The 25,276-nt window shown below is 48.7% G+C and overlaps 8 protein-coding genes across 8 annotated transcripts; 5 read left to right on the forward strand and 3 right to left on the reverse strand.

The window, feature by feature from the left end:
* Positions 1-155: 155 nt before the first annotated feature.
* On the forward strand, positions 156-2,051 carry Asppvi_001613 (MDR family MFS transporter; the record flags this gene model as incomplete). Its single annotated transcript, XM_043297907.1, has 4 exons — positions 156-389; positions 449-1,334; positions 1,397-1,654; positions 1,711-2,051. 4 exons carry the CDS (start codon positions 156-158, stop codon positions 2,049-2,051), a joined length of 1,719 nt encoding a protein of 572 aa, XP_043153842.1.
* Positions 2,052-2,923: 872 nt separating this feature from the next.
* Positions 2,924-4,700, reverse strand: Asppvi_001614 (uncharacterized protein; the record flags this gene model as incomplete). Its single annotated transcript, XM_043297908.1, has 5 exons — positions 2,924-3,332; positions 3,391-3,557; positions 3,687-3,920; positions 3,983-4,541; positions 4,591-4,700. 5 exons carry the CDS (start codon positions 4,698-4,700, stop codon positions 2,924-2,926), a joined length of 1,479 nt encoding a protein of 492 aa, XP_043153843.1.
* Positions 4,701-7,787: 3,087 nt separating this feature from the next.
* Asppvi_001615 (uncharacterized protein) lies at positions 7,788-9,790 on the reverse strand (the record flags this gene model as incomplete). Its single annotated transcript, XM_043297909.1, has 5 exons — positions 7,788-8,539; positions 8,599-8,933; positions 9,001-9,323; positions 9,401-9,477; positions 9,535-9,790. The coding sequence occupies 5 exons, from the start codon at positions 9,788-9,790 to the stop codon at positions 7,788-7,790; spliced, it is 1,743 nt and encodes a 580-aa protein (XP_043153844.1).
* A 1,039-nt stretch (positions 9,791-10,829) lies between these two features.
* Positions 10,830-12,705, forward strand: Asppvi_001616 (cytochrome P450; the record flags this gene model as incomplete). Its single annotated transcript, XM_043297910.1, has 5 exons — positions 10,830-10,929; positions 11,003-11,066; positions 11,144-11,520; positions 11,592-12,164; positions 12,227-12,705. The coding sequence occupies 5 exons, from the start codon at positions 10,830-10,832 to the stop codon at positions 12,703-12,705; spliced, it is 1,593 nt and encodes a 530-aa protein (XP_043153845.1).
* A 1,498-nt stretch (positions 12,706-14,203) lies between these two features.
* Positions 14,204-15,201, forward strand: Asppvi_001617 (alpha/beta hydrolase family esterase; the record flags this gene model as incomplete). Its single annotated transcript, XM_043297911.1, has 2 exons — positions 14,204-14,512; positions 14,575-15,201. The coding sequence occupies 2 exons, from the start codon at positions 14,204-14,206 to the stop codon at positions 15,199-15,201; spliced, it is 936 nt and encodes a 311-aa protein (XP_043153846.1).
* An 807-nt stretch (positions 15,202-16,008) lies between these two features.
* On the forward strand, positions 16,009-20,710 carry Asppvi_001618 (uncharacterized protein; the record flags this gene model as incomplete). Its single annotated transcript, XM_043297912.1, has 3 exons — positions 16,009-16,527; positions 16,615-18,615; positions 18,674-20,710. The coding sequence occupies 3 exons, from the start codon at positions 16,009-16,011 to the stop codon at positions 20,708-20,710; spliced, it is 4,557 nt and encodes a 1,518-aa protein (XP_043153847.1).
* A 1,211-nt stretch (positions 20,711-21,921) lies between these two features.
* On the forward strand, positions 21,922-22,539 carry Asppvi_001619 (uncharacterized protein; the record flags this gene model as incomplete). Its single annotated transcript, XM_043297913.1, has 1 exon — positions 21,922-22,539. The coding sequence occupies one exon, from the start codon at positions 21,922-21,924 to the stop codon at positions 22,537-22,539; it is 618 nt and encodes a 205-aa protein (XP_043153848.1).
* A 997-nt stretch (positions 22,540-23,536) lies between these two features.
* Positions 23,537-24,633, reverse strand: Asppvi_001620 (isocitrate lyase/PEP mutase family protein; the record flags this gene model as incomplete). The annotated part of the gene is made up of 3 exons (XM_043297914.1): positions 23,537-24,159; positions 24,214-24,361; positions 24,424-24,633. The coding sequence occupies 3 exons, from the start codon at positions 24,631-24,633 to the stop codon at positions 23,537-23,539; spliced, it is 981 nt and encodes a 326-aa protein (XP_043153849.1).
* Positions 24,634-25,276: the final 643 nt, after the last annotated feature.

A 25,276-nucleotide genomic window follows, 5' to 3' on the forward strand; every position in this document is an offset into this window, starting at 1 on the left:
GGAGCAGCTGGTCATAATAAAAAGAAAGACTAGAAAGGGCAGCTCCCGGTCTCCGAGGAGGCAGACTTGTGAATAGAGAAATCCTTTCCTCCGCCTGCAGTCAAGAATACGTGTACAGTCAAAACCATATTGACTGCAGCAGACACGATCCAACCATGTCTGAAGTAAAGGATGCAGTCCCAGCTGCTAATGCCCCTGGCAGTCAAGAAACAGAGACTGCCATTCCTCCATCCGATGATGACACGATCGATGTGGCGGGAAAGAAAGAGCCAGAAGCCACACAAGCACCGCCTGCTGGTCCTCCTGCTGTCAAGTATCCGGATCCTCTACGAGGGGCAGTGCTCACGGTTGCATTGCTCCTGGCCATGTTTCTTGTCGCCTTGGACATGGTGAGAGTGCCTTGATGTTAAATGACTTTATGGCACTAACCAACGTTCCAACCTCCCAGAGCATTATCACCACTGCGATCCCTACAATCACCCAAAGGTTCCACAGTCTCGACCAAGAAGGTTGGTACGGCTCTGCGTTCTTCTTGTGTCTGGCCACCTTTCAGGCATTCTGGGGGAAAGCTTACAAGTTCTTCCCCCTCAAAACCGCCTTCCTCACGGCCGTGGGCGTCTTCGAGCTCGGCAGCCTGATTGCTGCCCTCGCGCCCAACAGCCCAGCCCTCATTGTGGGTCGAGCCATCCAGGGTGTCGGTGGTGCCGGCGTCACCGGCGGTGTTTATACCATCCTTGCCTTTATTACGAGGCCTAAATACCTACACGCCGTCTTTGGCGTCACCAGCGCGGTCTGGAGTGTGTCTTCCGTGCTCGGTCCGATCCTGAGTGGAGTCTTCACGCAGTATGTGACGTGGAGATGGTGTTTCTGGGTCAACCTGCCCATTGGGGGCGCCGCGTCGATTATTCTCCTGCTTCTGTTGAAGACTCCTCCTCACTCTCGCGTGGCACACACCACATTCGATAAGATCCCCACTCTTTTCGACTTTCCAGGGATGGTGGTCCTTGTAGGTGGTATGGTGTGTCTTCTTCTGGCCCTCGAGGATGGTGGTGTCAAACATCCCTGGCACAGCAGTGTCCCAATCGGGTTGCTGGTCGGGTTCGGACTCCTCATGATCTTGTTTGCCCTGGTGGAATGGAAACAGGGCGAAGGGGCCATGGTCGTCCCCCGCATCATCAAACGCCGAAGCATTCTCGTCCTCGCTCTATTCAACCTGACCGCGCAGGGGTCCGGATTCGCGCGGGTCTACAATCTGCCCATCTTTTTCCAGGCCGGTCAAGGCCAGTCCCCATCCGAGTCGGGTATTCGCACGCTGCCCACCGTGCTGACCACTTGTAAGTGCGCCTTGCCTTGTTCCATGCCCTGCGTCTAACATACCCCTCACCCCCCAAACCAGCCATCTTTAGTTTCGTCGGTTCAATCCTCCTTGGGAAGGTCGGCTTCTATCAGCCCTTCCTCATGCTAGGGGCCATGTTCGTCACGGTCGGGACCGGACTGATCTACACCATGGGTCCGACTGCGACGGCCGGACAATACATCGGCTACCAGGTGCTGGCCGCCATCGGCTCCGGACTCGTTATCCAGCTCAATGTCATCGTGGCCCAGGCAATCACTCCGCGCGTGGACATGTCCATCACGCTGGCGACTGTTCTTTGTGAGTCAACTCCGTTTCGCATTCCCCACTACGGAATGGCCCTCTAATAGTCGTAGTCTTCCAATTCATCGGCGGCACAGTCGGAGTCTCAGCCGCCACTAACATCATGAACAACGTCATTATCAACACGCTGACCAAGGAGAGCCCCAACATCTCTGTCGTGGACGTCCTGGCCGCTGGTTCCACGGGACTATCGCGTGCATTCCCTCGCAAGGAGGATCTCGATGCGGTGGTGCATGCGTACATGAACGGTATCAAGGCCGGATGGATCTGGTGTATTGCGCTGGCGGGGTTGGCATTCTTGGTCTCTTTTGGCGCCGAGTGGAAGAGTGTGCGGCCCGAAGACGTGAAGAAGAGACGCGAGCAAAAAGCGGCGGCTGCGTCCGCGAGTCCTTGAGTGCGCGTATAGTCATACTGTGGATGAACTCTTGCAATAGTGCCTGTGAATACAGCCAAAACTGTCAGTAACTAAGATAGACCATTAACTATAAGCTCCAAACGAGGATTCTGAGAGATTCTATTGCAGAGTACCAAGCTTAGGGCTATGATACATCTTCTGCATATTCCTGCTTATGTATAATAAGAGAAGTCCCATGCGCAAGGACATGTGGTAAAAGACCCTTCTATCTGGGGCCTGCAGGTCCTGAAAAGACCCCTTGCATTATATAGCTTGATTATAATACAGGGTTTAGAAATGAGAGAGCTTACGCTAAAATGAGCGGTTCAATGGGTTTCGAAGGCTACAGCGGACCCGTCAAACCCTAAATGATAGTTCGATATGGTCGCAAATAGGTCCGACGGTGCGGCCAAATTTACATGTAAGTGTAGCCAGATCCTGGGCATTCTTATACCAAAGTGTAGGACCTGAAGGGAAAGAGCAGCTCCAAAGCCTTTCAACACTGTCACAAGGTATCCGCACTGCTAGTGTTCCAAGAGCTGGGAAAACAGTAAGATGATCTGCTCCCTTGTTGATTACGCTAAACAATAGCTGCCAATCAGTACTGCAGATACCCGAGGGCTTTGGTATCTCAAAGTATTCAGCCATCACTCCTGACATCCCATCATGGAGAGGTATCTTTACATGGTGCTGAGGGTTAGTGGTCTTGCAGGTGTTCCTGCCAAAAAGAAGCTAACGTTTGCTTAAAAGAGCAGATTAAATAGTGCTATGGTGGCACAACATGCGCTTTCTGCTACAATACCGCAATTTCGTACATCCCTTCATAAGAATTATGATTACTCTCTATCACGTAGTCTAAATCTATTATTACACTATTTCTTCTTCCAGTTCTTCGGTACCCTCGTCGCCCAGTAGAGCACCACTGCGGAAATGATGTTAAATGTGACAAAGGCCCAGAGAATTCCAAAGTTCCTCCACCGCGATTCAAAGTCCGCGTCGTAATGATGCAGAAACACATTTGTGCTTGTAAATGGGCAGTACTGGCACGTCCGAGCTTCCTCATCAACCAAGTACCCACCTGCCAAGGATGTAAACCCTTTCATGTACTCTCCACACGTCAGGTTCTCTGGGGCATTGAAAACCTGGTACTCGTTTGATGCGCACGTCATTGGTGCATTGGCTAGGGAGGTTGACAGTAGGCCGCTGATGAGGTACGTCAAGGGATTAATTCGGTACATGAAGATCCAGAAACCAGGAAGGGCTTGATGAGTGGTAATGACTCTGAGGATCATGTTAACATCGAACTAGGTATTCAAGGGCAGACTCAAGAACCACATACCCGCAAAATAGCAAGAGGAGCTCAAATATGATCGTCGCAAGGCCAGAAGCGGCATCTGCAGTCTCAAGCCCTGCGATGAGTAAATGCGCGAGGCTGCTGGACCACAACATGCACACCCAGATAAATAAGCATGCTAGTGTTCCTCGAGAGTGCACCTGACCGGTTGGCTATTCGTTATGCCAGAGTCCGATGGGGTAATACCAACATAAGAAGCAGAAAATACCCATTATCTGGTGGGAGAATTGTGTTTGTCAGACAGTGGGTTCAACTCGTTCCATGTGAAATAGGCAGCTTACTGAGTTCCAAGCGAGCTCGACAAATATATTTGCCAACATGAATGCCTTCCAGCTGTATGTTTTGGAAGGTCTCTCACGCGCTTCGTACAATGTACGCTGCGTAACAAAGACCGGAATGATTTGCGTGACCATTTGCAAAGCGACTGCAAGGAAGATAAAGACACCAAACAGCTGGTTCTGAAGGCCTTGTTGGGTAGATTGAGCTCTAAGGAATGAAAATCCAATAAACAGTGCCTGGAGGAAAATATTAGCAGAGTCAACAGGAGGTGCTGCTTTGCCTCAGCTAAAGAACATACCGCTCCAACAGTCAGCACGGCTTTCGAGTATATATACCCGGGATTTCGCCAGTACTGCTGGAACAAACGCTTCGTAACTTGCCAGAGTTGTTCGCTAAAAACTGCCGCAAATTCCCCACTACCTGTTGAGTAATTGGGCACTGCACTGGACACAGATATGCCTTGTTTCAGGTCTTGGAGATGATCCTGCACAGCTTTTTGTTCGGGACTGTTGTTCCAAATTTCCGGCCAGTTCAGGTTTGACGCAGAATCAAATGACCCAGTAATAACATTTAACATATACTCCGCGGGATTTGCTCCTTTAGGACACGGTGGGGCGCCGTTGCGAGCGAAGTAATTCAACAGGGTTCGTGCGTCGTCACCGATGTCACCAAAATAGACTGTCTTTCCACCTTTGGCAAGTAGAAGCAAGCGGTAGAAACGCTGAAACAACATAGCAGAGGGCTGGTGAATAGTACAAAGAATGGCCTGACCACTTTGTGTGAGCTTCCTCATCAAAGAGATAATAGACCATGACGTCTGACTATCCAGACCAGAAGTAGGCTCGTCAAGGAAACAGCTGTCACGCAACGCGCCTTGTCAGTAATTTGCCCGAGGTCACAACTTACAGAAGTTGGGGCCTTGCAGCCAGTTCAACACCGATTGTGAGTCTTTTGCGTTGCTCGACATTTAATCCCTCACCGGGAACACCAACCACTGCATCAGCAAATGCATGCATTTCAAGTAAATCGATCACGGTGTTAACGTAATCCAACTTTTCCTGTCTCGTGAACCCATTGGACCAAGTCATCTGACTCCAATCTGTTGATATGTAGGATGAATCTGGATCTTAGGTTTCGGCCGAGTCCTTTGTGCCTCACAAGCGGCTTACATGAAAATTGGCCAAGGCCTTAAAGTGGTACAGCCTTGTCTTATAAGTCTGCTGGGATGCTTGAAATAATAGTAAGAAAGGTAATCTAGATACTGTCTCGCGGACCAAAACAGCCAAGACCGTGCTGGACTTCGCCTGGGCATTATAATGGTTTCGCAGCCTAATAATGCGAGAGGCAATTAAGCCATGACAGGCGTTGATGAAGGTTTAAGTATATTTTCCAGGAAATGGAAGATTCTGCATGTATGTACTTGGAGAATACAGTTGTTGTAGCCAGCATATTGCTTTGATGATGGGTTAGGGTAAGTGAAATCACTACTATTTATTATACTGTAGAACTGGGATGTAAGAGCCATGTTATTGCAAAAACCACCATGCAGAGTAAATACATTTGGAACGGATTTTACATGGATTCCTTAATTTTTTATTCAAGGACTTCCATCGGCAAGTTTTGCCATGTTCATGAACATCATGCAATATGACCAAGTAAAATGACTATGGACAGCTTCTATTTGGTGCGGATTGTGGTATTGCATAAGGCGTCATCCTTCACTGCAAGGACAGCGCACTCAGCGTCATGCCAAGAATGACTGGTCATTTAGCACCCATTCAGTGAAGGCTGGCAACTGTGCTTAAGTAGACCAGTTCTCCTTTTAAGCCCACGATAGACTATGGGGATTTCTCCTGAAGCGAGTCAACCAGGCCTGAATGGTAGAAGATATCAATAGTTCAGAGAAAGACAGAAAACAACTCCTGGACGAGACGTTAGTATAATCAAGCAAAATGCGCTCTATTTTCCAGATCTCTCTTTTCACTTCACTCGCTCTCTCCATCGCAGCGAGGCCGGTCATTGATCAGATTGTGGTCGGGAGCCACTATACCTTGGCATTTGTCTCCGTCGAAGAAGACGGGAAAGTCGAGGCAACGGGGAATGCAGGACTATATTTATGCTCAGAAGCAGGATTCCGGGGAACTTGCATCCATTACACCACACCTTGGGGAGAGTGCAGTAGGTCTACCTCAACCAGCAGCAAGGATTGGCGAAAGACATGACCTAACGTGTTCTCACACAGCAAACATATGGCAGACTTTTCCCCCAGGCCGGCATGAGGGAGTCTCTGCCGCCGGAGCTGATCCTGGTAACTGGTGCACTTTGTACACGTGAGCGTCCTTCACCCCGTAGCAAATGTGCCTATTAGATGCAGCTACTGATCTTTTTTATTTATATTTAGGCAAGAGAACTGCCGTGGCCGTGAGCTTCAAATCTACTATCCGGGTTACAAGGATCTCAGAGAGGTGAGCTTTAACGATAAGGCCGCCAGTTACAACTGCGCTGCGCTTTGATGAGCTTGAAGTGTATCTGGAAGATCGGGAATTGTTATGTGAGATGACCGACAGCGCTGAGTTTTGACGCTCGACTTGGTTTGCAGCAAGTGCACAAGGCAGATATATGGAGGGCATTTTTTGGTAAAGCCAAATTAAAGAAAGTCCTATAGAGACATCACAGTGCATCGCAAGCATCAGTAACACAGAGATAGTCCTGTACTATATATGGCCTGGAGTTGCTGAAGATGCCAGGTACTGACCTCTAGCTATTACTGTGAGTGATCAACTCAGGACGGCACCCAACCCAGCCACCTCAAAGCACGAGATTACTGTGGTAGTCTATACGTAAGCGAAGTATTGTAATCTCAGTCTGTGCTGCCTCATTCCGATGTAAGGATCTAGATTGTCGCTTAAGCATTGAAGTGGAAGAAGGGAAAAGCTTAGCAGATCCAAGTGCCCGTTCCAGCTCTTATTTGATCTGCGAGATTGTTCGTGCCTTTCCTTTCCTTCGCCCATCTGCTGGGAGTTGGGACAAAGATGCAGTAAATCAATAGCTGGACGGCATACTTGGAAATCCGACGGACGTTGATCGCCTGATAGCGTTTACCTCAGAAGATGCCGAGATTGCTACACAGGTTGGTCATAGGTTCTTGAAGGGACTTGGCTCTCTGGCAACTTTCTAACTTCCTCCAGAACCAGCCTATTGACCGGATTTTGTGGTCATCCTGGGATATGGCATCATGTTGGAAGGGATTGCAGAAAGTCGTACACATACCCTTGCCATCAACTCTGGATTCAAATAGCTCTATCATCGTCAAGTCTGAGCAAGAGTCACCCTGATTGGTTTGGACACTGCTGTATCTGACATTATAGAAAAAGAGTCTTGGTGGCAGGACGTCACAGGAACGGTTGCAAGGAAAAATGAAGAGAGGAACTCGAAACGGAGAATTGATTGCAAAATCAAAAGCAGAACGCCAGAGCTGAATAATCACAGAATCCCAATTCTCCAGCTGTACTCCTTGACCCGTAGGCAATAATATGCCCCAATCAGGTTTGTGGCTTGGAAGCGTCCGGTCGTTTAACTAGGATAACTCTTTAATCTCTGAAGAGTGATGTGGAACGATACTAGACGTGGTAATTGACCGGTCCCACTTCATGAATGCTGGTTCCTACGTGATTTCAGTAAGACAAACCATCACCACAACCCGCAACAGGATGGTCATATGCTCCTTCAGCGCAAGCTCTAGATATATACAGTTCTCATAAGCTGTTTTACCTCCTCCCAACTGATTAATACGACTATTTGGAACCCTCGTAGAGCCTCGCTATTTAATCGAAAATTCACTCGTTTTTTTCTTCTTTTTTCTTTTACAGGGGGGTCAGAAGGGAAAGATTAGTATACTAGAAAGAGGGGGAGGGAGGGAAAAAAAGAAAAAAGAAAAAAAGAAAAAGGAAAAAGGAAAAAGAAAAAGAAAAGAAAAGCCCATAAAATTGATCTTAAAAGCTCAGCAAACGCAAACAGCGTATAAGATGAACCGTCTCTCACTTGATTGCCGTTCAACCACAGTGATCCTTGCTCAAAACATATGGACAAGGAGGACTAGCAAGTCAACTGATCTGTTTCCCAGCGCTGATCCGAAGGATATCTTCAATTGCAGTTCTTTCTGGAGGTTCCTCCCAGTCCCCGCGCCAGGAAACGTGCAAATCTGGCCTTAGCAGAACTGCGTCCCGCTCCCAGATCTGTCGGACATGAGCTTCGCCCGGAAGATGAACCGTACGTAGCGGTACCTTGAGCTCAGTCGCGATGGTAGCAAACTTCTTTGCGTACAGACCATCAGCCGTGAAATCTACCAGAGTATAGTCAGGGCCCAACAGATCGTAGACTGCGGTTACACCGTCGTTGAGGAAGACGTGGGGCGCCCGGGCGCCCGGCCACGTTGAAGGATGGTAATGTCGCTGAGTCCATTCTGGCTCCTTCTCTGGTCTGCTGTCATAGACGATAACAGGAGACATAACGTTTCGATATCCCATCTCGATACCAAGAGACTTGTTTTCCCCGTCGTTCGCTAGAACATGTGCCCTAATACGCTCACGAAGTTCCCTTCCGTCTAGCGCATTAGTTCGAACGAGACCCGGAGTACCCTGGCGGACCCAAGTAACGTAGTCCAAATGGACCTCCGCATTGCTGCGGGACATGGCGACATTTCGAATGGCAACAGGGCGGCGCTCAATCTCGTACGAGTCTAGCAAGGCTTCACCCCCTTGAGAGTTGAGAAACATTGCTAGCTTCCAGCCGATATCATATGCATCTCCCACTCCCGTGTTCATACCATATCCCCCGAACGGAATATTCTGATGGGCTGGTCCGCGTGAGTCATAATAATTAAAGCAGCTTTTGGCTTCTCAAGGGGGATATTACCTGAATCTCCTGCAAGAAACACCCTTTTGCCCCTTGACCGATATTKGTTCGCAACCGATAGATTGGCCCTCCACGTGCTAGTGACAAGGATCTGGTCGATTTTGAACTTTTGTGGGGGTCCAGCATCTCCAAGCGCGGCATATACCATCTCTTCAGGGTTGAGATCGTTTGCGTCTGCTTCCGATGCCAAGGGGATGTGCACCGTCCATGTATCCTTTTCGTCCTGATTAATGACAACCGCACCCTGAGACAGAAATAAGTGCCAGAACTGTCCCTGTCGATGGAGGACGTCCAGGGCCTTGGACTTGAAGTGTACTAGCAGCGTCGGCACCGAGCTATAATGCGAATTCGTATCAACAGTCTGTGGAGAGCAGGCGAAGATGCGGGTGAACAAGCACGTACATTGGAGTACCAGTGAGCTCAATCCCAGCGGACTTTCTCACCCGACTTCCTGCCCCATCGCATCCGATTACATACTGGCTGGAAATGATGTATTCAACCCCGGAATCTATGTTTGTGACGGTAGATTCTACCCGATCATCAAATTCTTTCAAGGAATTGAATTTGATACCTGAAAAGCACTCCACCAAAGGCTCTGCTTCCACAATAGGTTTGAGCCAGGCCTCGAATATGCTCTGCGAGCAACGCAAATAAGCCTGACTGGGCATCGTTCCGTCATTCTTCTCATGGATTTGTTGCCACATATTTTTCGGCGAGGGGAGATCCTAAAAGGCTTCAGTTCCTGTTGTTGTCCTTTTCTTCTTCCCTTTGCACGGCAGAGATAGATAGATAGATAGCTCACCCATTTGGCAATAACTTCCCCCCCATCGGAGATTCCTGTACTGAACAGACACTTCAGAGAGAATTGCTGAGGCACGCCTAACAGACCCCGCCAATTTTAGGAACGAGCCAGCGCTGAGAGACGGAAATACCCACCTTGTTCCCTGAGCTTTTCAGCTAAGCCGAGACGAGCCAAAAGCTCCATCGAGCGCGCATTCGTAATGTCCATTTTGGGCCATCTGGTGGTTTCATAATTCCTTTCGACAAGGACGGTGCGGATTCCACGCCTCGCCAGGTGGTATGCAGTCACCAGGCCGATGGGACCAGCGCCTACCACAAGCACAGGGGCTTGAGCAAGAGTTGGCCTGCTGTTGTCTTCTGCGACGGAGCCCTTTTTATCGTTATTAGCCATTTTTGCCGCTATAAATCTCCATGAGTCACCTCGCACCATGATGTAGGAGCGGTTGAACACAATCCTTTTTCCACTTTTAAAGTCGTCTTCGGTGCACTCACGATGACTTGTATTTAAATAGGTAACCAAGTTGGGGAGAGCAACGTAAATGAGCTTAACCATGATTTGTCGAACGGTAATAACCATATCATTGCATTAAGCTTTAACCTCCGTGTAAGTGGCGAAACGCCGGGCTGGGACCACAACGGGCAATTGCCCGTCCCCACATCATCAACCAGCTGTGGTTAATCCCCGCCGCTATTTTCAGCATAACTGGACTTAGCCAATAAGCTCAGCCATGACTCTACTGAAGTAGCTTTATATCCCGGTCTCAAGCCACTTAGGGAGTTCACTGAACGAAGCTGCGGCGACAGAGCTGCTCTGGTACCATACAGGTTTATGTAACTTTTGAGATGAATCAGTCGACACAAGCAGCTGCCATTGGGTAGCCAGGGGGATGGTCCCCGTGGTAGCTATGCTGCATAAGAAGATTTATCCTACACAGGAAGAGTTAATTTATAAAATCCACACGTGGGCAGCTTATAATGCCCGCCTTTGCCTAACTATTCGAAAATGCAGGTGTTCATGGCAGTAGAATGCTCTATGTCTCTCAGAATGTAAAGACACCCTAAATTCACCATGATACTGGTTTTTTTTACTGTCCAGACCTTTTCTACACGTCTGACCGTCCTGCATGCAGCCACCATCCTCAAAGTTAATGGGGATGGTACTTCCTTCTCAGGCAGGTCGCCGCTACTGCCCGTGGCCTGATCGAACTGCGAGCGGTGACAATCCCCAAACGGGGGACGGCTCCGGATTGTGACAGCCGGGCCTTGTCCCAAAACTGTGGGGAGATGTTTCTTATAGTAGCTGGTCCGGAACTTTATCTTGAGGCAAGGTAGAGAACGTCTTTAAAAAAGCTGGTATTGACCTAAGCAAGCAATACCATGAAGGAATCCCTTATGCACTCTACACGATTCTCTCGCATATCAACTACACTATGTCGCTACCTATTCTCTCTCTGACGGTTATACTTGCCGTCATTTATGTCCTCTACGTATTGCTCTTCGTCGGCCATAGGGAGAGGAACCTCCCACCTGGTAAGGGCACTGTCTGCTAACGTTGACGGCAGTATGAAGAACAAAGGCTGATTTGAATGAAACTCCTTGGTAGGGCCACCAACACTGCCCATCATTGGCAATGCCCATCTGATTCCCCGCAAGGGAGCACACTTTACGTAAGAACCGAGATCCTCAAGTCTAGTGCAATCTCGCAACCACAGAGTCATTGAGATCTAACTGACACCCTTACCAGGTTCATTGAAATGGCCAGAAAGTATGGTGGCATGTTTTCTCTCAAGGTCGGGTCAAGCACGATTATTGTACTCAATGATCGACGGATTATCAAAGAGGTATTGGACAAGAACAGCGCAATATCCAGCAATCGACCGCAATCATTTGTTGCCCGCACCATTACAGGTGGTGACCATCTGTTGATTATGGATGCTGGCGCGCCATGGCGGACGTTTCGGAAATTGTTGCACCAGGAGTTTATGGCGTCCAAGTGTGACAAGGAGCACATCCACACGCAGAATGCCGAAGCAATCCAGATGCTACGCGACTTCATTCACTTTCCGAAAGAGCATATGTTACATCCCAAGAGATATAGCAATAGCATCATCATGAGTCTCCGTGAGTAGGATCCAGATAAATAGGGTGTGGCAGTTATGTCTTGCTGACTTGCTCCTTGCCTTTTCGTGCAGTCTATGGGGTGCGAACGCCTTCATTTGATACGCCCCACATGCAGCGACTCTATGAGCTCATGGAACACTGGTCCTCGATCTTAGAAATTGGAGCCACCCCACCGGTAGACGTCTTCCCTTTTCTCAAGTTCATCCCGGAACGGTTTTTCGGCAACTGGTGGTCCCGAATTCAGGTCGTCAAGAGAGAAATGGAAAGTCTCTACGGTGACATGCTGCGACATGTAATGCGCCGTCGACAGACCAACGGCAGTCTGAAGTGCTTCATGGATAAGGTTCTCGATCAGAATGAGAAACTCGGGCTCAGTGATCACCAGCTCTACTTCTTGGGCGGTGTAGCGATGGAAGGCGGATCAGATACTTCTTCTTCGGTAATCAATTCGTGCATCCATGCCTTGGTCCATTTTCCTGAGGTCCAGAAAAAGGCCCAGGAGGAAATCGACCGCGTGGTGGATGAAAGTCGTACTCCCACCTGGTCTGATTTCGCAGCTTTACCGTACGTAACTCAGGTTGTCAAGGAAGCACAACGGTGGCGATCGGTCGGCGGCCTGGGAGTACCTCACGTACTTACTGAAGGTAGGAGCTTAACTGTTTAATTTTCTGAACGTTACGATTATTCATCTTGCTAACTGTCTCAGACCAGTGGGTTGACGGCAAGCTTCTCCCCAGGGGAGCCGCCATCTTCACAAGCGCCTGGGATATCCACCATGACGAACAACGTTACCCAAATCCCGACGTGTTCGATCCAGACCATTATGCAGGCTACAACATGCTGGCCTCTGAGTATGCAAATTCCGCCGACTATAAGAATCGCGATCACTATTCGTTCGGAAATGGGCGCCGTTTATGCCCGGGAATACACCTAGGAGAGCGAAATATCTTCTTGGGGATCTGCAAGCTTCTGTGGGCCTTCAAATTCGAGAAGGCTGTCGACAAGTCTGGCGAGCCCATTGAGACTGATATCAACCCTGTCACAGCGTATTCTGAAGGCTTTTTGATTACCGCAAAACCATATCCGTGCAAGATCACTCCACGCTCTGAGAAACGGGAAGAGACTATCATGCGTGAGTTTGCCGAGGTGGAAAAGACTGTGTTTGCAAAATATGAGAATGTGTAGCCAGCTATATCGAATTCAAAGTTATGAGCATCATGACATTGGGTGGGATTCGTCCCCATACTGCGGATAGGACCATACCATACTAGTTCTCCTTGGGCATAGACTCAGCGTCCCTTTGCCGATTTGACCTCGTAATTTTGAGTCAACCATCTCTTTCTCGTCAATCGCTTATGACTCTCCTTCGCCTTATTGACTACGGAGATCCCAGAGATCAGCAGTCAGGGCAACTTGTCCTAAAATACTTCAATGGATTACGTAGGCCTATGACTTCGGGCTGGGGAGGAAAATCTAAGCAATGAATAATTGGGATCTTCGACGCTTTGTTGGCATCGAGGAATGATCACTGGATATAACGGCAACCCTGTCTAACGTATACATTGAGTACTAATTGCTCAACTTATTCCATAAGCAAGGGTACGCTTCTGCCACTAGCTGCTATTCTGGAGTGTACGAAATATACCTTATACCTCTGCTCATTCTAGTCACTTCAGACATAACTCTATTTTTGCACGTCTCTAGCACATACGACCACAGGAAGTGGAGAACAGGCTTCCCGTCCGCTCAGCCCTACTTAAGCCAGTATTATCAACGCGGCCAGAAGTTATATGGGCCCTACATGGCCTGCTGCTTTAGGGGTGAGAGACGCTCAACCTCAGGGTGAGTGTGGATGAGTGAGGGTGAGCTGAGTGATGCTATCCATCTGCACGAGTGAGCGTGGGTGATCTGTGGGTGAACAGTAAAATCCAAGAGCTCCTTTTGTACAAATAGTCCGCTGTACGGGTTGCGCTAATGCAAGTTACTAATAAGACTCCGGTGGTCCGGCCATAATAACCTAGTGAGCACATCAAGGGAGCTTTAGTGGCCATCGAACAATATCCCATCTAATTCTGTCATACGCTAAGATTAACTTATTCTCTTACTGATAAGTAGGCCAGTTAAGCCAATCCTATACTAGGATAAAGAGACTAAGAATGCTCCCTTGCACCTTCATAGACCTTACAGCAAGACTACAGACATTATGAGGCCGTTGTAACAGGTGATATCATACACTGGAATGGTGAAAGGTAAAAATATAACCCAAACCATATCCGCTGCGTTACATGCACCATGTTAATATAGTGAGCAGAAGGCATATATGTACAGAGTAAAGCGTAAGCATCATGCATGTCTCCCAGTTATGCACCCTAGCTAACACCATCTCTAGCTGAAGATCCAAATTTCCCAAAATGAAAATGCACTCCGGGGTCTAATGCTACATGAGGCCCCATTGTAGCGCCCTGATTGGCTGGGTGTTAGTGAGCAATGTTGCATTGATAGACAGGCGTAACTGTCTTCTCCACGCGTCCAAATATCCTGTACAACAGGTCCACATTCCATAAACAGCCTACAGTGGACAGTTACGCAAGGTACATAACCGCCCTCCGCCCTTCTCTGGATGAAAACCTCAACAATCCTGACTGTGTTAAAGACATCTATTTCCCTTTTGCAATCTTTGGCAATGAAGGCACCTTTTGGTATCTTACAATACATCGTCAGTCTGGGTACGCCCACCAACTCTGGCTGCGGAAAGCCACTGCCTGAGCATTTCCTTCCTGGAGGAAGCTATAAGACGCACATCAACACAACGGATGGTCTCCGGGACTATATCATCCACATTCCGTGCAGCTATGATGAGAATAGAGCAATCCCGCTCATCTTCTCTTTCCACGCGAGAGACAAAAACGCTGAATACCAGGAGCAGCTTTCGCAGTTCAGTAATGTAGCATGGAATCCTGATGCTATTGCAGTCTACCCCCAGGGGATCGATGTACGTGTCTTGAACTCTCCCTACTTATTAAGATGTGGTTATTAATCTATGAACACATACAGAATCAATGGCAAGGAGATCCAGATTCTCACGGAGTCGACGACGTGGGATTTACTCTGACAATGCTCGACCACTTCGAGGACAGATACTGCATCGATTCATCACGCGTCTATGCTACTGGTAAATCAAATGGCGGGGGCTTCACAAACCTCCTAGCCTGTGATGCAAAAGCCTCTAAACGTATTGCAGCATTTGCCCCTGTTTCAGGAGCTTTCTACCAGGATGTAGCCCCGGCCGACTGCAATCCTGAAACCGTGCCAATCGAATGTAGCCCTGGACGGGATGTAATCCCGATCATTGAGTTCCACGGTTCGGCTGATCCGGTAATACCATACAATGGAGGTAGTAGACGAGGAGAGTGTCTACCTTCTTTACCGCATTTTATTCAGGATTGGGCAAGCAGGGACGGACTTGGGGAGCAGAATCAAACAACAAGCCTTTACAATGGTAGTGTCTTGGAATATCAGTACGGCTCGGGAACAGACTTGGGAACTGTGACTCATTATTGGATTGAGGGACTGGGTCATGCTTGGCCTAGCACAGATCCGAATTGTGACAATCTCAATGGGACTTATCTAAACGCGACTCCCATGATCATGGACTTTTTCAGTCGCTGGACCTTGCCCTAGCAGTATATTTGATACACCACGAGCTCAGAGGACTAGCAATAACCAAACTGGGTTCAATGAAGTAATACAACAATAGGAACTGGCGATCGGAAACCTGGAAAGCGACAGAATGAATTGCTTAAAATCTCTAGCTAGCGGAATTCTTAGATCTTTTGGAGGCGAGCTGGAGGCCCCTGAACCTCCTTCTAACCGCAAGCGACCTCAACCTTCAGCAGAATAACTACGACTCCGGGCCTCGCGTAGGCAACCAATGCGGATCGCTGACTAGTCTGCATTGCACTTCCTAACGAGAAATTGTGGAGATTAGTAGCTAGCTGAGCGGACGGAGGAATTCCGAAAAGTAGTATACACGCGGGTCAGGGCGCTGGTCTGTGACAATGTTCTCTATCACGCTCCATTGTTCTTCCTGCAATCCCCAGTGATTGTAAACTCTGCTGCAGCTCAAGCTCCTTACGTTTCAATTCCCCCTTGGATGAGGCCGTTTAGTCGCATGGGTGATGAGGATAGGAAAGATATATAGATAAAAGCGAAATATACCTATCCCGCGCACAAAACCAGCCATAACCAACTACAGGTTAAAATGGCCAAATTTGTGCGGCTGGACACTAATTACCTCCAAAAGTATGTTTGCTTTTTTCCTCATACGCTGACCTTCAGGCTGCCAATTGAATTACCCCACTTTTTAGCGCTGATCGGGATTATATGGGCCTCGATTGCCTGTCACATTGATCGTCGGGGAAAGCATCAAAGTTTAATGCTCACGGCAGATATAACTTTTCTTCTTTGTCTACGAGCATCTGCACCGTCATGCCTTCTCACTCGTCTTCGTCCTTCTTCTCCCGCTTAAGGCATAAGGGTTCCAAGAAGAAGGGTGATGTTTCAGCTGAGGCGCCTCCGGCTAATGCCAAAACAACAACCCACAAAACCATCGATGACCTTCTTCAAAATGCTAGTCCCGCTGCTGTTGCAACGGCCTCTACTTCTGGGAGCAAAGAAATGACCCACGATATAGCTGAGAACTTGTGGAACGCGGCTTACAATGGCCTGAAAGTTGAGGAAAAGGAGCTGGTCGACGCCTACGAGAGGATACTGTCTCGTGAACTCGATGATCCATCCTCTGCGGACGCCGAAAGCAATAAGATTGAACAAAGCGATCCTCGGAAGAGGCAGTTACAGATGGAAGAACTCGTCCGAGTCGGCACGAAGAAGTTAGAACGAGGAGACAAGGTGAAGTTGGGTACTGGGAAAGCAATGCAGGGCATTCTTGCTTTGAATAATACTATTGGGGCGGCGCTGCAGCCAGTTCCCCAAGCAGCCCTTGCCTGGGTAGGGGTTTCCTTTGCTTTACAGGTCAGTTTTCTGTATCTCTAGGTGGCATCCTCTCTGGGGAGTATTCGCTAATCCACCGAATAGATACTTGTTAACCCGACTACGGAAACTATCGCGAATCGTGGGGGAATCAGTTATGTTGCTGCGCGGATGGACTGGTATTGTGAGCTGTCGCAACTACTGCTCAGGGAGAACACAGTGGATGGGGGCTTGTCTGCAGGCCTGCGTTCCAAGTTGGAGGGCCGATTGATCGATCTCTACAAGCTCCTCCTATCGTACCTCATGAAGACTGTCTGTTCTCTCTATCGGAATCGCGTTGTTAACTACCTCCAGGATATGATCAAGCTCAATGACTGGGACAGCAACTTAAAGGCAATTCAAACCGCTGAAAAATCCATTCAGCAGGATTCTGCCGATTACACTACCCAACAGATAAAATCCCATCTGGAGCAGCTGGTCAGTTTTGCTCACAATCAAGAGACGGAACTTCTCTCCAACCTCGAGCAAGCACTTCAGAATCAGACCAAGCTGCAGAAGGAGATGAAGGACAAGGAGGAGGACAACAGGTTGCTTAAGGACCTTTGTCTGACAGATCCCAGAGATGACATCGCACGTATTGAACAAACCAAGGGCGGGCTACTTGAGGGCTCGTGTGCTTGGATTCTTGAGCGTCAGGATTTTATCGACTGGAAAGACGGAGATGGATCTGGCCTGTATTGGATCAAAGGCGGGCCGGGAAAGGGCAAGACGATGCTTTTGATTGGCATTATCCAGGACATGCTGCGAACGGCACAGGACACCAGCCTAGTGTCCTTCTTTCTCTGCCAGAATACCGACCCGAAGCTCAACAGCGTGACAGCTATACTCCGAGGTCTCGTCTATCAACTTGCTTTACAAGAACGAGCTCTTATACCGTATATCCGCTCAGACTACGACAGCCGGGGACGGTTGCTGTTTGAAGACACCAATGCATTCTTTGCGTTGTCGAGAATTTTGTCCAGAATGCTCAATCACCCAAACCTGCCCAGGGTCTATATTATCATTGACGCATTGGACGAGTGCGAGACGGATTTGCAACCATTACTTATGCTCATTACAGAATATGCCTCGTCGTCACGGCTGCGGTGTCTTGTATCTAGTCGACCCAGAGACGAGATTAGGAGTCTCCTAGGCGTCAGCGGCTGCTGCACCGAGCTAGACCTCGATGAAAACGCGCTGGAGAATGTAGAGACTGCGGTGAGAGCTTATATTGACTACGAGATAACAGAACTTACGCAGCGGAAAAGATACAGTCCGAAGCTCCATCAAGAAGTAAAAGATTATCTCCAACTTCATGCGGACGGCACATTTCTCTGGGTGGCTCTGGTCTGCCAGCAGCTACGGAAAACACTTCTCTGGAAGACGTCGTCTGTGCTGAAATCGTTTCCCTCAGGTTTGGAGCCTTTATATCAACGAATGATGGGGGAAATGCATCACCTAAAAACAGAATCACCGGAGACATTTGATTATTGCCGACGTATCCTTGGGTCTATTACACTTGCCCTGCGGCCACTACATCTGACCGAGCTCGGTCTTCTGGTTGGACTTGAGCCAGAACTTGCTGAAGATCAAGCATCTCTAGAGGAGATTGTTGGATTGTGTGGCAACTTTCTAGTTGTCCGCAAAGAAATGATCTATTTTGTCCATCAATCAGCCAAAGATTACCTCACTACTCATGGATACAAGGTGATATTCCCAAATTGCGACGCAGTCATCCACTCAGACATTGTTTCCCGCGCGTTGGAGGACATGTCGAATACATTGTGTCGGGATATTTGGGATTTGCGTGACCCCGGCTGCGCTGCGGAAGAGATTGAAACTCCTGTTCCAGATCCGCTTCGATACGTTCGATACGCATGTACCTATTGGATCGATCATCTCTGTGAGCTTGACGCATATACTCAACAGAGCTTGGGACTATGCGATAATGGCGCAGTCAGTGCATTTTTCCAGAAACATCTCCTGCATTGGCTGGAGGCTCTAAGCCTGCTAAGGAGTATAACAAGTGCAGTGGATATGCTAACAAAATTGGAACAGTGTCTTGCAGTAAGTTGCAGTTCTTGTGACTTGGTATAGCAGGGACACAAAGATTAATTCCGCACAGGAAATACCACATGACACCGCTCAGCTTCTCTCAATCGTTACGGATGCAAAGCATTTTGTCGATTATTTTCAGTATGTCATCGGGAACGCACCACTACAGGTGTACATTTCCGCTTTGGTCCTCAGCCCTTCGTCAAGTCAAGTCAAGGCCCTGTTTGAAGACCAAGCACCCTCGTGGATCAGAAAGGCTCCACTTATGGATTCAGATTGGAAGTTGCACGTTCATATACTAAACGGGGATGTAGTCCAGCCGACGTCCATCGCATTCTCTCCAGATGGGCGAGTCGTGGCATCGGGTTCAGGTGATTCAACAATCCAGATATGGAACACAAACACAAAGGCAGTTCAACGGGTTTTGAACGGCCATAAAGAATCTGTAGACTCGGTAGCTTTCTCGCGCGATGGCACTTTACTAGCCTCCGGTTCGTGGGACGAGATCTTCGTCTGGAGCCATCAGACAGGGCAGGTAATAAAGACCTTGGAGGGCCATGGAGGCCTCGTGTCATCGGTGGCATTCTCCCATGACGACAAAATGTTGATTTCTGGCTCATACGACAACTCAGTACGCATATGGGATGTGCAGACCGGAAAACTCCACCAAATCCTTGAAGGCCATACCCGCCCGGTGACATGTGTTGCGGTTTCGGGACATTCCCAAGTTGCGTCTTGTGGGTATGATGGTACAATTCGAACGTGGGACGCGAACACAGGAGCTCTGAGGCACATACTGACGCCTGATTTGGGCGTCACCCGCTCTATATCATTCTCTCCTGACGGGAAATTCGTGGCCGCCGGCGCCGGCGAGGCGCTACAAATATGGGATGCCCACCACGGACAGCTTCAGGAAACACTCCAGCAAGGCACCACACAGGCAACATCTGTGGTCTTTTCCCCATCCGGGCAGCGCTTGGCTGTGGGATTCATGGATGGAATTGTTCAAATATGGAACGTTGGAACTGGGTCATGGTCACTGCTTCAAACAATGGAGGCAGGCGAAAGCGTACAGTCCGTAGCTTTCTCTGGTGACGGTCGCAGGCTTGCGCTTGCCTCCAAAGCGACAGTGCGTATATGGGATACTGAGATTAACGTATCGCAGGGGACCCTGGCAGGCCATACGTCGCCGGTTGGGCCAGTCACCGCGTCGCCTTGTGCAAAGTGGCTAGCAACTGGGTCGTGGGACTGTGCGGTTGGCCTATGGGACCGAGCAACAGGGCTGCTAGTGCGCACACTAAAAGGACATACATCCTCCATCGGCTGCGTGGAGTTTTCTCCCGATGGAAAGATCATAGCATCTGGGTCTGGTGATTCGACGATTAGAATTTGGGATACCCAAACGGGCGATACAATGCATGTTTTTACTGGCCACTCCGGCCCTATAGAGGTGGCGGTATTCTCGCCTGATGGAAGGAGAGTTGCATCTGCATCTTCTTATGACAATACGATACGGATCTGGAACCTACATAACKGGATTCTGGAGAGAACCATAGAGACCTACTCGCCGCTTGCGGTTGCCTGGTCTCAAAACGGGCTGTTACTTGCATCAGGCACCTCTGCGCGAGGTGTCAGCATATGGAACGCAGAGACAGGCGAGCTACAAGACAAGCTATACAGCAACGGAATAAGCTCGTCAGTTGCATTCTCTCATGACGGGCGTTACCTGGCCTGTGGCTTGTACGATGGTAGAATCATGGTATATAATGTAGAAACTGCGGTTCTGCAAGCCACCATTGACGTTGAATCGACGCCTTCATCCTTGAGATTTAGCGAAGACGGTTCAAATCTCTGCACTAGCTTTGCCCGCATTGCAATTGCATTGAACCAGACTCCGGCACAGGCCCTAATTGCGAATGCGAAACGGGTTGGATACGGCCTGGATTCTGATATCTCCTGGATTACGTGGAATGGTAGAAGACTCCTTCGGCTACCGTTGGAATACCGACTACGGGCACATCTAGTCCGAGATCAGGTCATTGCTCTTGCACATGGGTCGGGTCGGGTGATTATCTTTGAGTTTGAGGATGGTATATCGCCATTGTAATAGCTTGTCTTGCACTGTCGTTGTCATTGACATGAATGGAAATCCAATGCCTGAGCGGTTGATAACTGCAGCAGACGATTGCCCAGTTAAATATCTAGGTAGGCTCCTAAAAGGGAGAAACATCATCCGACAATAACAACGGCAGTATCAATCCATCGAGAAGAAGAACTCAAACTCATCCTAAACACCAAGTGAACCCTCCTTTAAGTTCCCCCGGTCATTTCCTTCAACCAACCCCGTCTCAGCCTTCGCAAACTCTCTCGTACGCACCCCTCGCTCAAAATAGGGCCTCCAGTAAAAAAGACGGCCTGAATCCCTGGGGCGTGTGAAATACCGTGTTACCCATAATCAAAGCCATTGGACCGGCAATACTTCGGACTTTTAAGTGGCGCGAGGAAAAAAAAGCCCAGATACGAAGCTGATGTATATCCTGTGTATGCCTCTGCAGGTGCACTAACCTTTCTGGTACAGAGAGCTAACTGACTGAAGGATCTTTCATTGCAAGACCTTGCTACGCAGACGTTCCTTTCCTCTCCAATTAATCGCCAGCGATCTTCTAATTAAACTATAGTAATAACCCTCAGTAAACCTGGCTGTGGTATAATCTTCTAGCACACTCACTCAAGTGTTTCTAGCTAAAGGATCGCCAGCTCAGCAACTGTAATAACACCCGTACAGGTGTAGATTTTATTTAACTAGGAAGTATTGCTAAGACCCTTGCTGGCAACAACAGTACTAGTGATAAGCTACCTGTAGATAGTCAAAATTAGTAAAGTAAATACCGGAAAGAGAGCGCTGAGTTTGTTAATATAGTACACCACACTAAGGAGGATCAGAGGAGAGAGTGTGGCATGCACAGTGAGGCGCTGGAGGTAGTCATGGAAAGAAATATAAGGAGGTGACTGAGAATGGAAATGAGTAATAGGATTGTTTAAGGATATTAGATTATTACAGGGAATTAAAACTCCATTTACGGAAACCAGCTCCCCAGGCATGTTTGGAGTAAGTGATCGGGAATAAGAACATGCCCATCGAGATATGACTCAAATATATTGCGGTACCAGCGACCAAGTACATGCCTTCTACATCTCTGCTCTGCACAATCGCCCTAACGAGTTTAGACCAGGCAGCAATACATAAGCACTAATTTGACCGATGCATATAAAGGATGCCGCGCCCCATAAATCCCAAACGTCCACTTAGAACAGAATATGTCCACCTCATCACAGTCTGCCCTCCCATACAGTGGCTCCTGCCACTGCGGGTTCATTCAATATGTGGCAGTAATTCCCCTGCCACCAGCCAAGGCGCTTGACCCCCACCAATCGACGCTATCGGGGGCGCGATTCTACAAATGCAACTGCACGACCTGCCAGAAAATGGGTTACTTTCATATGCGCCTCCCGGACGCAGCGAATCAATTTTTCGTCTTATCTCCGTCTGACCTGGAATCGATGGGTGACTATCGCTGTGGCAGCGGTCGCGTGCAGTGGTTCTTTTGTCCTAAATGCGGAGTGCGGTGCTTCGCGACCGCAGGGCCGTGGATGAAGGATGAGATCGACAGGGACCTGGTTGACAAGGCGATTTCGCCGAAGAGATTTGAAGGGAGTGATGGGCTGTCTGTGTGGAGGATGGATCCGGCTCTGTACCAGGAGCACAAGACAGGGTATGTGAGTGTCAATGCGCTCACCATTGACCAGGACCAGCTGCATGAACAGAGTCTGGATCTAAGGCAGTTGGTCGACCAGAAAGTAGTTGAGTATATGGATTGCAAGGATAGGAAGGTGGAGAAGAGATACACCTATCCTCATGAGGGGGGAACGTGGTGAGACAAGACAGTTGCTGCCTGAATAAGAGGGTTTGGTCTATGGGATTTGGTGGCCGGTGCGGCTCGAAGCTGGGAACACTTTCTTGTTGTTTACAAACATATTACAGTTGGGGTGAGAGTAATCTCCGTAGGATGACAGTTTTTGCAAAGAGGATTATTCATTATTTACAAAAATCTATATGACAAGTTGAACTAGGAATAGAATGGCGCTTACATGAAACATTAGGGATTATGTACGGTAGGAGCAGTGGTGGAGATAATTGTTTAGTGATTCTTATATCACCAAACATCAGATCAATACAACTAAAAGGCACCTTATTTCAACTCTATGAACATTATATTATTGGTAATCTTTCTACCTGGGCGTTGTTCTGTAATTTTATTAATTTAAAGGAAGGGACTGTAGTACTAGCAGAAGATCTGGACTAAGCTTAGATTATCAATTATTCCTATACTTAAGTATAGTAGAGTGACTAGAGTCGAAAGGCTTAAGCATAGATTGCTCTAAAAGTTTTTATGAAAGCTCACTATTTTATCCTTTTGACAGGTTGTGAGTCCAATTGGATAGGGAGAATGGCTGTGCACAGGTAGTGTAGAATAATCTTAGGGGTCACCAGTGGCCATATAGTTGGCTTGGGATGGACTAAAGAGTTCTTTTAACAATATACACAGTATTCAGGGTATTTAAGGGTCTAGGAAAAAATATATATATAGTCAAGGCAAGAATGTCAGACAATCACCGATTATTCCAGGCTGCTAGTTGCTGATTTGGTAGGACCTGGCCACTATAGATGGTGACGGTTCTTTCATCACTGCAAGACATGCTGGGCAATATGAGCTGTATATCCTCACAAATCCACATATCACGCACGCCTCCGCCAATAGTTCGATAGGCCCGAGAGGGTTTAACTCAGCTATCTGCATGCTTATTGGTTCAGAACTTGACTATACAGTGGCAGTCTGCCTCTGACGAAATGCAGAAAGTACATCAAATCCAATCAGACGCCGTTGGTAAACCCATTGCCGCCAGCCTCTGTGTCAATTCTCATCGAATCCATCAACCCGCACACCTCAAACAACCTCTTGGGTCCCAGTCCCTCAGGGATGCCTGTGATCCCCTCATTCTTCAACCTCTCCAGAGCAGCCTTGATGCCCAGATACGCAGGCGCCAGCGACGCAAACGAGAAGATCATAATCCGGAACCCCATCTCCTTGGCCTCCTTGGTCGTAATCAGCGGGCCGGCCCCATTCTCAACCATATTGAGCAGCAATGGCCACGGCGCCAGCTCCTGGACCGCCTGGCGAGCCATCTCCTTGGAGGTGAATCCCTCCAGCAAACCTACATCCGCACCAATATCCCGTGCTGCTTTGAGACGGCGAATGCACTCATCATAGCCGTGCTGTTGCAGCGCGTCGGTGCGGGCAATCAGCACAATATCCGAGCGGAGGCGGTCTTTGGTCTGCTTTGCAGCGCGGATGCGTGTGATATACTCATCTAAGGAGACAACTTTCTTTCCTGCGAGATGGCCGCAGCGCTTGTTCTGGATTTGATCTTCAATGTGGAAACCAGCCACGCCAGCTTGAATATATTGCTGGACGGATTTGGCGACCATGAGGGGGCCTGAAGTGGTCAGTCAAGGAATGCTGAGTTGAGGAGATCTGGGAGGCTATATACCTCCATATCCAGTGTCCATATCAGCAATCAGAGGAGGGCCAAAGGGATCCAGGTTAGCAATCATCTCCGCATTGGTCCTCATGTCGTATAGCTGGGCCAGCCCAAGGTCTGCCATGCCGAGTCTAGAGGCGGTAGTTCCCGCACCAGTCTATGAGATCAGTGTGGGCACTGCAGGCAACTGTGGGTGGGAGATAGGAAGAGTATGCATACCATGTAGAGGGCCTTGAAGCCAAGTTGCATGGCAATCCGTGCGGACAGGCCATCATAGACTCCGGGACAAACAATCAACTCATCAGTTTCACGGAGCTGTCTGCGGAGCTTGGTAGCACCAGCAATCATGTACAGATTGATTGTGGGCTCACGGCTTTCTCCGTTGATCTCGTAGAAGCCGTCCTTCTCTACAGTGATGGTGATGCTCATTTTGGCAAAGAACCGAGAAGATAGTGGTGTTGAGAGGCTGGAGAGGATAGTTGGTAAAGACCGTGATCTGGTCTGACTAGATCTACCCTTTTATAACCTCATTTCTGTCGCAATCCCCTCTTCTCGGCGCAATGTCTCTCCGTCGGACGAGTAACCCTCGTCGAGAACGTCTCGTTATTGTAGCTCGGACTGCCGGATGATACCCTCCATGTCGACTCGTAGCAACCATCTCGGGCATATCGTACCATATCCTCGTACTTGTCATCCATATTAGCTTCGCTTGGCTGCTGACGACAGAGACGCTCTCAGAATGCAGGCATGATTGTGGACGCTTCACTGACGCCCTTATCGATCCTGTGGCAAGCACAACGGGTATGACGAGGATAATTCACAACAATCGGAACTCTGGACAGAGCGATATCCAGCCAACGAGGATTCCTCTTTGTAGAAGACCCCGGCTCACTATATCCTTGGCGTAGTTATTGTGATACAACATAGCCACAAAGTTCGCAGGCCAAGTGGAATGCCGTGCGTCCGCATTCGACGTGCTGATAGGCGGAAAAAGCCAGTGAAGAAGTTGGTCTGCAACCTGGACGTGCCATTGACCTTGATGGTCGCAATTCAGGCTCTTGGTTTTGTCAAA

Source organism: Aspergillus pseudoviridinutans, assembly GCF_018340605.1.
Source record: "Aspergillus pseudoviridinutans IFM 55266 DNA, scaffold_1, whole genome shotgun sequence".
NCBI classification, from domain to species: domain Eukaryota; kingdom Fungi; phylum Ascomycota; class Eurotiomycetes; order Eurotiales; family Aspergillaceae; genus Aspergillus; species Aspergillus pseudoviridinutans.